At 37.7% G+C, this 13,225-nt stretch overlaps 1 protein-coding gene across 1 annotated transcript in view; it reads right to left on the bottom strand.

Moving 5' to 3' along the window:
- The window catches only part of LOC122655208, a 56,340-nt gene extending 44,000 nt beyond the window's left edge, over nt 1–12,340 (bottom strand). The window contains exons 1-7 of the mRNA XM_043849421.1: nt 12,216–12,340; nt 9,093–10,055; nt 7,394–7,494; nt 7,155–7,269; nt 6,772–6,849; nt 6,479–6,571; nt 6,102–6,185 (exon numbers count right to left, since the gene is read on the bottom strand). Of these exons, the coding sequence (XP_043705356.1) occupies nt 6,102–6,185; nt 6,479–6,571; nt 6,772–6,849; nt 7,155–7,269; nt 7,394–7,494; nt 9,093–10,055; nt 12,216–12,263 (1,482 nt within the window). The 5' untranslated portion in view covers nt 12,264–12,340. The remainder of the gene's footprint in view (nt 1–6,101; nt 6,186–6,478; nt 6,572–6,771; nt 6,850–7,154; nt 7,270–7,393; nt 7,495–9,092; nt 10,056–12,215) is intronic.
- Between the last annotated feature and the right edge of the window lie 885 nt (nt 12,341–13,225).

Below are 13,225 nucleotides of genomic sequence, written 5' to 3'. Positions count from 1 at the left end.
TCATGCACTAAAAGGCTGCGGTTCTTGGTTCTTGCAAGTTTTTGAGATCTGTTAATGATCTAATTTTTTTCTCCCAGATTTGTAGTTGAGTTATTCGGCTATTTGCTACGATGTCTGATTCTTCGACTGCTACATCTACTTTGGAGAGGCAAGTTCATGGTTCTCATGACGATTTTCCCACTTTCCCTGTATGTGTTGTCCGATTGGATGTTAGCAATTATTTGATGTGGTCCGGATCATGTTATCTCAACATCGACTCCCGCGGGTTTGTGGGTTATCCCACTGGCACAAAAGAGAAACTCCTCACTGCAAGTCTTGAACAAGACAAGTGGAGTTCTTTCAACCCATGTTTAAAATCTCTTCTCGTCTTGCCATTTCGGGCTGGTCGAGATTTACGAAATATACCGAAATTTCGCCAAAATATGGTATTTTTTTCTGCCATATTTCGGCACTCCATCTCGGTGGGTTTTTGGCCATATTAAGGCCCGATACTTCATGTACACCCATATTTAAGCTAAATAAACACATTTAAACCTTCAAATTGCAAAAAAATGAACTCAAGGTGGTGTTTTGGGTTTGCACCCTTGATTGATAGTATAAGGTCGGACCGTTATGTATAAATAGTTAAATACACATTGTTTAACGAAATATACCAAAATTTACTGAAATTTGAACATTTTTCATTCGGAAGCCCATCTCGTCTCGGTAGTGTCAAAATTACCGAAAGTTCGGCGATAATCGCAAAATTTTGAACCACAACTTGCTCATGGTTATCTTATGCTTGACACTGTTGCAAAAATTTGGAAGGCTGCCCAAGAGACTTATTCTCAGGTTGAGAATGATGCCTAGGTCTACGAATTACGTAAAAAAATCCATGAGACCAAACAGAAGGAACTCGGCCTTTCTCAATATTATTCTGTATTGCGTAGTCTGTTGCAGAAGTTAATTTTTTATGACACTTTCCAGGCCTCTACGCATTTTTTTGCTAAAAGATTATATGTATTAAAAGGATCAAAAAGGAAATATACAAGGAAGACCAGAGAAGAAACTCAAAACATAAAATGCAAAGACCAAACTCCCACCTTCGGCATTGCCATCAGCAGGGGAAGGACTCGCAACAACAAAACTAACTAGTCAAGATATGAAATCTTGCCCTTCCTTGAGCATCAATCAGCAACTCATCACGAATAGAACGAGGAAACACCACTGAGGATGAAGAGCTTGCACTCCTTGCAGCCAATTTGGCAAGAAAATCAGCAATTGGATTTGCTTCCCGGAAACAGTGTATGATTTTCTTGTTGGGTTTAATGTAGAGTATGATCAGCTACATTCCTAGGTTCTTAGCAGGGATCCATTCCCAACTCTGGAACAAGCCTATTCTCTGATTCAACTTGAGGACAGCCGTCGCAATGCCATGCTGCCTCCTCCTTCTCAGGACAAATCGGCTCTTCTGTCTAGTCCTCCTGTGCACCCTAAGAGTGGGTCTTTTGGTCCTAGTGACAAAGAATCCATTAAGTGTGATTATTATGGAAAAGAAAGACACACCAAGGAATTCTATTGGAAGCTTCATGGGCGCCCTACTCCTACTTCTATAGGGGTTGTGGACGTGGGAAACCTGCTGCCCATCATACTGAGACCATGGCACCTAATGCTCCTATAGGTGTTGCACCTTCTCCTCCTCTGGATGAGCTTACCATGCTCCTGCATGGTCACAAAGTTGGACTCCACCACCGGCTCTGCCAGTTCTGCTTCTGCTTCCGCCTCTACTTCCATCTTGGTACCTTCGGACTCTACTACTCCAATTATATCTTTTGCTGGTCTTTGTACATCTTCTCTTTCCAATTCTTAGATCCTTGACTCCAGTGCTTCCGATCACATGACCTGTAAGGCAAATTTCTTCTCCACATATTCCCCTTGTTCCGGTAAGGATAAAGTTCACATTATTGATGGTTCCCTTTCCTCCATTTCTGGGAAGGGGTCCATCACATGCTCTCCCACCTTGTCTTTAAATTCTGTCTTACATGTTTCTAATTTTACTACCAACCTTCTCTCCATTAGTTGTCTCACATTTGATCTTAATTGTAAGGTGATTTTTTTTCCTTCTTACTGCCTTTTTCAGGATCTGGTAACAGGGGAAACGATTAGATCTGGTAAAGCTGATGGTGGTCTCTATTTGCTTGATGTTGCTCCTTCTCTTCATCACGCTCATCCCACTACTGCTGATTCTTCTGTTCCATCTGAATTATTACTTTGGCATCGTCGTTTAGGGCACCCCCCCTATGGGCACTTTACTTAAAACATTCCCTAAGTTATTTCTGGTTGTAATCTTAAAGATATTTTTTGTGATGCTTGCATTTTGGCAAAGCAAACTCGTTCTTCCTACTCTAGTTTGAGTTCTAGAAGTGATACACCTTTCATGTTAATTCATTCTGATTTGTGTGGTCCTGCCCGTTGTTCTTCTCTTTCTGGTTATAAATGGTTTGTGTCTTTTATTGATTGTCACTCTCGTTGCACTTGGCTTTATTTGATGCATCATAAAAATAAGGTTTTTAAATATTTTAAATCCTTTCACTCTTTTGTTCGTACCCAATATAATGCTCAAATTAAAATTCTTCGTAGTGATAATGGTAGGGAGTATTTTGATGGAGCATTTCAGACATATCTCACTTCTCAGGGCATCCTCCACCAAACCATCTGCGTAGACAAACCTGCTCAGAATGGGGTAGCTGAATGAAAGAACTGCCACCTATTGGAAGTTGCTCATGCCCTTCTATTTGAAATGAATCTCCCATCACATTTTTGGAGTGAAGCTGTCATAATGGCTGCCTATTTAATCAACCGAATGCCTACCCGTGTTCTCCAATTTCGCTCTCCCATTCAAGTCCTTCAAGGTTCCACCTCCTTCATTATTCCACCCAAAGTTTTTGGGTGTGTTTGTTATGCCCTGAACCATTAGCACCCTTGTAAGTTAGAGCCGTGAAGCTTAAAATGCATTTTTGTTAGGTACTCTCCTACTCAAAAAGGCTACCGCTGCTATCATCCACCTTCCTGCCATATGTATGTGACCATAGATGTTGTTTTTAATGAAGCTGACCCTTCTTATGATGTGGCATCTCATCAAGGGGGTGATCTGGTTAGCGTTGATATGCCTGATATGCCTGTGTCTTACCTTCCATGCCTTCGGTTCAAGGGGAGTCTTCTCTTCCCATTCAAAAGGAGACTCAACCTGCGGTTATTCCACCAGTTATTTTAACATACACTCATCAACGTTCTCGTCGTATGATAAAAATAGACACTACCACAGCTGCGCCAGATCCACCGGTTCCTCCTATATTGGATCCATCACCTCCGGGTCCCTCCCCATCTCCTATTTCAGATCCATCTTTAGATTTGCCCATTGTTGTTCGTAAAGGGGTTAGAACTTGTACACAACATCCTCTTTCTCAGGTTGTCATATGAGTCTCTCTCCCCTTTGTATCGTGCCTTTGTTACTTCTCTATCCTCTGTTTCCCTTCCTAAAAACTGGCAGGATGCTCTTCAAGATCCCAAATGGAAGGCAGCTATGATGGAGGAGATGCACGCCCTTGAGAAAAATGGCAACTAGGACTTAGTTGTTCTTCCTCTCCAGAAGAAAACCATCAGTTGCAAGAGGGTGTTTGCTGTCAAACAGAATTCAGATGGTACTGTGGATAGATACAAAGCCAGATTGGTTGTCAGGGGATTTACCCAAACCTATGGTCTGGACTATCAAGAAACCTTTGCTCTTGTTGCCACGGGTGATCTTGTCATGTGCAATCAATCTTGATTGGGAGTTGTACCAGTTAGACGTGAAGAATGCTTTTCTTCATGGGGTATTAGAAGAAGAAGTCTACCTAGATATCCCTCCTGGATTTGCTACTTAGGAAATTCATGGGAAGGTGTGCAAGCTCAAACGTGCTCTGTATGGCTTAAAAAAGTCTGCCAAAGCTTGGTTTAGCAGCTTTCACAGTGCTATGGTTAAGTTTGGTTACACCCAGAGTAATGCAGATCACACTCTCTTTATTAAGAAGTCTGGAACCAAGATTGATATTCTCATTGTTTATGTGGACGATATAGTGGTCACTGGAAGTGATACTGAAGAAATTGCAAGATTGAAACTACATCTTGGGAAGGAATTTGAAATAATGGATCTTGGCCCATTATGATATTTCCAAGGAATTGAGGTTGCTCGTTCTACAAAAGGGGTATTTCTTTCTCAGCGAAAATACACCTTGGATTTATTGTCCGAGACTAGCATGTTAGGGTATAAGCCAGCCGAGACCCCTCTTGAAGCTAATACTCGTCTATCTAGTAAAACCGGCGACCCTGTGGACAAAGGAAAATATCAGAGGTTAGTTGGAAAGCTGATTTACCTTTCCTATACTCGAACAGATATTGCATTCACAGTCAGCATGGTGAGTCAGTACATGCATGATCCCTATACTTCTCATTGGAAGGTTGTGGTTCGTATCCTTCGATATTTAAAGGCTGCTCCAGGCAAAGGAATTTTATTTTCTCCCCATGATCATCTTTGAGTGGAGGCTTTTACTGGCTCTGATTGGGCTAGTTCTCCTGATGAACGGCGGTCCACTTCTGGCTACTGCATTCTTGTTGGAGGTAATTTGGTCACCTGTCGAAGTAAGAAGCTGATTGTTTAAAGACTTAGCTCTTCCTACTTCATTACCCATGCTGCTCTATTGTGACCATGGTACTAAATCTTGTTTCGTTTCGGTGTTTCGGTCTGACCGAAATTTCCGAGATGACGAAATTTCAGTCGAAATATGGTATTTTTCTATGGGTGTAAAATGCCAAAAATGACTGAGATTTCCAAAATTTTCGAAACGAGATAACCGAAATTACCGAGATTTCCGAAATTTCCGAAACAAGATGACCGAAATTTTCGAAATTTCATCGAAATATTTGAAATATTGCATTTTTTCATATCGGACTTGCATTTTGTTTCAGACAGGTCGAGATACTCGAAATATTCGATATCTCGACCGAAATTTCGCGAGTTTTAGTACTATGATTGTGACAACAAGCCTACCATTAGCATTGCCCATAAACCTGTTCTACATGACCGTAGTAAACACGTGGAGATTGATCGTCAATTCATCAAAGAGAAGCTTGAACAGTGGTTGATTTGCATTCCCTTTGCTAAGTTTGGTGACCAATTGACTGATATCTTCACAAAGGGGTTAAGTAACAAAGTGTTTTCTCCTCTTGTATGCAAGTTGGGCATGTGCGATATCCATGCTCCAATTTGAGGGGGAGTGCCATAATATGGGATATAAGGGTAGAATTGTCCTAGGGATTTTATATTGTGTTGCCCTAAGGGTATTACTGTCTTTGTATTCCATTTTCATTATTATAAATAAAGGTGTTCTGTGTCTCATAGACACAAGTCACAATTCCCAAAGTCATCAATTGTTAATTAGGTATATTTATTTCTGATTAAATAATAGAATATTATTTTTTGGTATTCACTGAATTTTGAAAGGTAATCTATCACAGATATACAAATTTGTCCATTATTAAGATCACTTCTTCACATGGCTTCTCTGCCCAGAAATTTTTTACTTCTTTTTCTGGTAAATGAGAAATTCACGGAAACTTTTTAATAAGATGCAGCAAAGATTGTTACCTGCACAGTTAAAAGTAAGGGCAGAATTCTTCTTCAGCATATGTAGACACCAAGATCGACACGGCACAAATTTGGCTACAGGTTTATTCATACAATAGTTTATATTTTCAAGGGTGGTGGGCAAGAGAAAATTTTGAAAATTTACTTGAGGTGCCACACAATTCAACAAAATAAACTGCAACGACCAGAAACATGAATAATATGTTATATTGTCATCTACTAATTTACAATATAAAGTAAAATTAATAACAAAACATAAAAACATTTTAAACAGCCTACATGATGAAATTATCAGAAAAGAATGAAAAAAAATAAAATTTTGTCATGAAATCCTATGTTTTGAGGTTTACCATTTCCAAAATCTAGTGTCCATGTTAGTCTGACACCTAACCCATATCCATGTAAGAAAGCAGCAGACAAAATGGATTAACATACTTGCCTTAACCCCAAGTTTCCTCAAGGACCTTGCAATGCCTTTGGAGCGAGTACCATCAACATCCATAAGTATGACCTTCGACCTATCCTATAGGTGGCAGAAGAACATTATTCTGAGACATCATTATTGGATCAAAATCAAAGAAATACTACAAGTTTTTCCTCACCCACAGAGAAGAGAAAATCTCTTAACCTACGGGTTATGGTGGTTGGATGGGACTCCTGGAATAGTTCCAAGGGCATTTCGAACTTTGTACAGTAAGGGGCAGAGGGAATAATGATACCCCAATGGCTAGATTCTCAACAACTATCATGAAGAAAAACTTTGGCCAAATACTTAAGCCTACGGAAATAAGCCACATTTAAGATAGTGTTACATACTTGCACAATCTTCAAGTTGCGAATAACAGCAGCAATTATGGCATCATCAAGGTCTCTTCCACTCTTTATTAACTTCTTTACAGAGCCATCAATCTGAGGAGTTCAATTAAGTCCCATATAACACTCTTTTGCATGTTTTTTGAACAAATCACTCTTCGAAAATATGGAGTTCATCACAAAAGGGAAAAGCAAAAACTAAAAGAAGAAAAAATAAAAGGAGGGGGGGGGGGGGGGAGACCTGTTGTTGTAAACGTGTAAGGTAGAATAAAGTGAGTGGCTGAGTGCTAACCAACCTGAGGCAGAGAAATACTTGCATATCTATACCGAGCTCCTCGCCTAAGGTCAGGAACACCATCTCTCTCCCTAAAATTCTTCACAAAAATTAATGCATATCAACAAAACCAATGAACAGATCAGACCTCTACAAATTGATGCATATTTAAATATTCACCAAAGAAATTCTCTTTTCAGCAAGTGGATCCACCCCCCCCCCAACAAATTCAAAAAAGAACCATAAAAATAAATAGCGATTTTTTCTTTTTCCTATTTTTTTTTTTTTTGGGGGGGGGGGGGGGTAGAACTAATTAATAATAAAGTTCATGGAGTATTCAGTGGTTCTAACCAAACAGAAACAATGTATCAAAAGAAAAGGCCAGTGAAATTTACAGTCTCTTGCCTCAGGCCGGACATCAATAAGTACAACATTATTTTCCCCTGTCAAGAGCTCCAAAGCTGATTTAGGAAACAAATCTCCAGCATAACCGCCATATGTCAAACCCCAATAAGATACCCTGCAAGAATCTGGTAAGCAATATAAATCTTCAAGGAAAACCCAGGCAAAAAATAAAGGAGCAAGGGAGAGGATGGAAATCGGAAAATGCTTCCTACAACAACAAACAAAGTGAGATTCCCTACCCTAAAGTGGTCAAAGCGCCAAGGAAAAGAGCAAATGGAACAATCGGGTCGTTAGGGTCCAAACCAAGATTTTTCTCCAAGGCCTCAATGACTATGTAAACCTGCTTCATGGCATGATACTATGATAAGCAGTCAGTCGAGAAAATTAAACATAAAACAAATAGACACATGCAAATTCTCTTGGATATGGTACATATGGGGGTGCATCTATATGAAAAATCACTCGACAAGAGCGATCTAATTGGATTATATGGACCAATAAGCTTGAAAGTGATGTAAATGCTAGAGCTCCCACAGCATTATTCAATGCTGTTTAGTATCCCTTTATTCCGATAAATACCATTAAGAGAGGGAAAAAAGAGGAAAAAGTACTCATTCTTTTAGCATGGTTCAGCTAGAAAACAGAAAGAAAAAAGCTAGCTACTAAATAGAACTCCAGATCTAAGACTCAAGAACTAGAGGAAAGAAAAAAAACATCGTACCTTCTGACTTTATGTGGTAATAGAGTAAGGAAGGGATGTCTTTAAGGGCATGAGATTTCGGTCGAAAGAACTGAGATCTGGCGAAATATTTCGGTTTCAACCTTGGTCGAATTAAAACTACATGCAACTCCATAGGCATTAAATGTTTAGTCAAAATTTTGTACCGTTTCAGCATTTTGGTCAACTACTGCTGAAACAGTACATTCATTTGATTTAAGTACCAAATCTCGGTCGAAATACGTATCTATTCTGACCCATTTCGACATATTTTGACCAAAATCTGCGAATTCGACTCCAACCCCTTGCTTTTGAGTTTTTTGGTCATTCCACTTGCAAATCTGGTGGAAAAACATGTTGGAGGCTTTTACAACACATCAACAGTGAAGATTTGGTGCATTTGAACTAGATTTCTTACAGATTCATAGTTTGAAGTATACCATTTTCCCTAAGGTTTAAATTTTGCAAAAAGTAGTGGTTAGGCTTCAATTTTTTATATGTTAGATATTATCGGGCGATAAATGACTTCACGGAGTAGGATTTAATTTTACATTTTAAATTATTTTTTTATTTTCTGGTCTAAAATTTGATTTTCTTGCAACAAATTTTTGAATTAAATAGGGTTAATAATTAGTGGTTGATTGTTCACTTATGGAGTTATAGTTGTAACACTTGTACGTGTATGGTGCGAAAAACTTGTACTTGTAAGTAGTAACCTTTTGACACTTTAATAATATTAAATGATTTTTCTCCATTTTTAAATTGAAATTGCATATTTTTAGTTGTTTTCATTTATTTTTGTATGTTATAATACTAAATTATGTGCAGCATAGGCTGTATTTGAGAAATATACAGCTAAAGTACGCCGTACACTGCCAACCTAGGATACAAAACCAAACTAACATTTTCAATGTGTTCTTAACAATCTAAAGGTTCCACTGTGTTTAGGGGGTGCTTAATTAGGATCTCCATGAAGTTTCAGGCTAAAATATGGCCATTTGACCACTGAAATGGTCAAATGAAACCAAACACTGAGATGTGCAAAGTTTCTACCGAAATTTGGTGGTTTCGCGAAATATTTCGGTTTCGATAATTTCTTGAAGCTTGTTATTAAGAAAGAAAATGACATCATGGGTCTTAAGGGCCACCAACAAAACAATAATATGAGAAAAATTACTAATTTAAAAAAAAAAAGATATAAAGTTAGAAGAAGAGGTGACCTGCTCGAAAGCAGTTCCAACAGGCCTCAATATTTTTGTAGCTTTATCTTCAGATAAATTTAACACATCCCTGACCTCCGGAGGAAGTAGCTCCTTCACAGATCCATATGAGTAAACAACAGAGGCGGCACCACCAGCTAAATAATCCTCTGCAGTGACAATTGCCCTTCTCAGGACATCAATAGCAACAATGCCAACCTCAATCGTAGTGCGCTTCAAATCATCTGAGAATCCTGTCAATCTATTACCAGCTGATTCTCCCGTCCGATCAACAAAAAAAAGCACATTGTTAACAGCACTTTCAATTGCTTCAGTTGCAGTCTGAATACTGTATATTAGCGATGAGGTGATTGTATCTACTGAACTTTTCACAGCATGTTCTCCCTTGTCAACTGATGCATCAATGGACTCATTAAATCCAGATAAGATATCCTCAATATTTGTCTTCAGCATGAATAATGCATCACCAGCCATCTCTGAACCATCAGAAAGTGGGTTTTTTGGATAATTAATAGCTGCAGCATCAACAGGAGTCATGGAATCAGACGTAGAAGATCCTGATAATATATTGGCATTTTTAGCAACTGCATCAGGAAGGTTCAAAATTTCATCTTTTTGGGTAGGTACACTTGAACTTTCCACATAACTCATAGCAGTGCTTCCTAAATTATAGGGTTTACTAATTGCTCCAGTTGGAGAAGACCATTTGTTTGAGAACCCTGCCTCAATGTCATCTAGTACATTTGAGCAAGGAGGAATATCCATTAGGTCTGTGGAGACTGATTGTTCAGGCCTTTCAATTACGTGAGAGTAAAGAAACTTTGTAAATTGTGGTTTGAGGAAAACTTCTTGAGGATGAATCCTATGAGATGTGACCAAAGCAACCCTATCTTCCATAATGCATCTGAGCTTAACAGCCTTCCAGGTTGGGGTGAAGGGGTGCAATCCTGCATGGCAGTACATCTGCAGGACCATACTTTCAAAAGGTAAACTTAAGTTGCCCAGGCATATGCATTGAAGTAGAAATCCAAAGCATCTAACGTACAGAACAACTATATTGGAAATATTGCTAAGAAATAGATTAGACAGACATGCTTAACTGATGTCACTGCTCTTATTTTTTGTCCCCAACATAAAAGATATTGGTGATCTTTGGAGACAAGAGCTAATTGGAAAGATATTGGGTTTTTTTTTTTTTTACCAAAATAGAAGATCCTTAACAGAAGAAGGTAATTTCCAGTAAATTTTCCTTTTGTTTCTTCTCATGAATACCATTAATTTGATCTTTTGAAATAGTAATGGAGTCTGCATCAAAAAAAATGCACCATGGATGTGAACATATATTTTTTACACATTATTCTTAAGAAGAAGGTCATCTTTCATTTTTTTTTTTATTTTCCCTCTTTTATTTGTCATTTTCCATTTTTCATTGCTCATCTCTTTCCCCATCCTTCTTTTCCGATCTCTTCATTACCCTTTTTTGTTAGACCTCAGTTTTCCCTACTTTGTTTTGTTTGGATCCATGTAGTAGACCCCATTAAGTTGGGATAAGTCTGAGTTTGTTGTTGTTGTTTTATTCTCCAGATTGAAGATGTTGGAAACCATTTTTTCACAAGAGTATTCAAGATGTCTTTTTTGTAGAACTTGACCACTTCTCTAATTGCATAATACAAAACAGCAACAAAAATCCATCAGTCCAATTTCTGTTATTCTTACATTCACATGTAGATGACTAGAGTCAAGACCAATGCATGTGGGTCGATCAAGTAGATCTAATCACTGAAAACTTGGCCCCAATAAATGATATAAACATCCAACTACTAAAACAAAAGAAAAATAGAAATTTATTTTCCAGTTATTGAATTGTTCCCAAATAAATAACGAACATGGTGCATAATTACTATATAGATGGATGCACAGGATCCCTATGTTGGGTTTCATAGTCCTCGTATAACTATGATATAGACCCATCAAATGGATAGTTCCAGTCCCTCTGCATGTAGACCATGTAGAAAGAGTTGATCTGATTGATGTACCTGTACCTCAATCATTGAACTGATTAAGAAAAGAGAGATCTTGTATATAGTAAAGAAACCATTGAAAATCTACTGAATCCTAAACTTTGTAACGACACAAATCAGAATGCTAGTTTTCTGGGTTCAGAATGTGAAATTATTTATATATATACATACACACACACACACACAAAAAGGAGGAAATTTTAAGGTATCAAAGTTAAAGCATGCTTTGCCAAATCAACTATGATGAGTCACATCACATTTCCATAGCTTAGTGATCTTCCATGGCATTTATATGAACAAAAAAATGCATCAAACAGATAACAATGTAAAACCAGCATTTCAGTTATACCTCAATTTAAATCTCTCAACAAAGTTAAGAAAAACAAAAGTTTCATTGGAAAGTGAAGTGATATGAAAAAGAAAATACAAAAGAAATTTGTCAATGGGGTGTGTGGTTGGAAGTAAAGTTGATATAAAATGATATGAATAAAAAAAAAAATTGTGGGACCCACACAAAAAGATAAAGTAAGATAGAGAAAAAACTTCAGTTGTATTCTGCAAAACAAAAAAAAAAAGAATGATGCTATTATCCACTTAAATACCAATAAAAATTTTATTTCACTTCACTTGATTTCTAATCAAATGGACCCTACATGATTGAAACACCTTCAGGAACCTCTGACAACCATGAAACTCCACATCCTTCTATTTTTGAAGTGTCTATCCAGGTTTAGGATCACGTACAGAATTGAGTAATAACACATTCTGAATTAGAATCAGATGAACGCTTGTATGAATATTTATTTCAATGGAACAATGAATTCCACAGGAAAAAAAACTTAAAATTCTCATTGAATGGAACTATCACAAACTTATTAATTATTTAACAACTTGGACGTACTGTGAGATACATTCATAGCCGGGGAAAAATTAAAGTGATCGAATATGATATATTCCTACAGTAACCTTAAATCACGAAAGAATACAAACTTACAAAGTGAAAATTTAGACTTACAACTTCTTTAGCTGTTCAACACTAAAATGAACCACATAGTAAAAGAAATCTTAAACTAGAAACCCAATATTGAGTTCACAGACTCACCTGAGTATGAGATGAACAAATCGGGGTGGCTGAGCAAACAGGCAACATCGTCGAATCAGATAAACAAATCGAAGAAACTCACCAAGTCTTCATCTTTTACTCCAGAGAGAAGAATTAAGAGACTAACGTCTCAGCTTCAGATTATAGTGAAGATTATAGTTGAATTCTGATGAAAATTGGCCAAGACAAATCTATCCAAATAAAATCAAGACTTTTTAAGCAACTCTGGAAATGGACTTCTGACGACCAGTCTACTGCGACATTAGAATTGACATTTTAAGAAAGATTTCAGGAAAAAAAGGTATAGGTGGCTCTGTGATGAAGAATATGAAACCTAAAACATGTGTTCTGTTTTCCTTTTGCAGCATTATCCAGATAAATTAAAGAATTGTAGTTTTATAAGGACGTGATGAGAGAGAAAGGATATCTGGATATGACATGGAGATATCGTGTGGCTTGTCGAAGCTGTTTGCGTTGTCAATTTGGCTTTAGACTCCAACTTGTCTCAGCCGCAAGAAATTTGTACGATATTTTTATGTAGGGGTGTAAACGGATCGGAGTCGACTCGGATAATACTATATCTGCATTTGCATCCGCATCCGATTAGCTATCGGACGGATTCGGATAGTGCCAAATGGATATGGACACAGTTAAGGATCGGATATTTTATCCGTTTACATGTAAATATAGCTTTTCGGATAGCTATAGCCTATCCGTATCCGCATCCGTTTAGCTTTTGGACGGATTCAGATAGTGCTAAACAGATACGAAAATGGATTTCGGCTATTCATTTACACCCCTTATTTTATCAGTATAAGTTTTTCCCAGACAAGACTGCTATAGCTCCATGTGGAATATAATAAATTGTGCAACTACACGTGCCACGTGGAGGATTATGTGATGAATTCGAATCTTTGATATCTTTAGAAAATTGTAGTATCCAGATCGTCTATGGCCTGCCTGCCCGTAGCGGTCATAGCAGCGCACTAATGAGACGAGGCGTAATGACC

The sequence above is a fragment of the Telopea speciosissima genome, chromosome 3 (genome assembly GCF_018873765.1).
Source record: "Telopea speciosissima isolate NSW1024214 ecotype Mountain lineage chromosome 3, Tspe_v1, whole genome shotgun sequence".
NCBI lineage: Eukaryota > Viridiplantae > Streptophyta > Magnoliopsida > Proteales > Proteaceae > Telopea > Telopea speciosissima.
The sequence above is the reverse complement of the archived record's forward strand: the minus strand, read 5'-3'. Positions and strand labels throughout refer to the sequence as shown.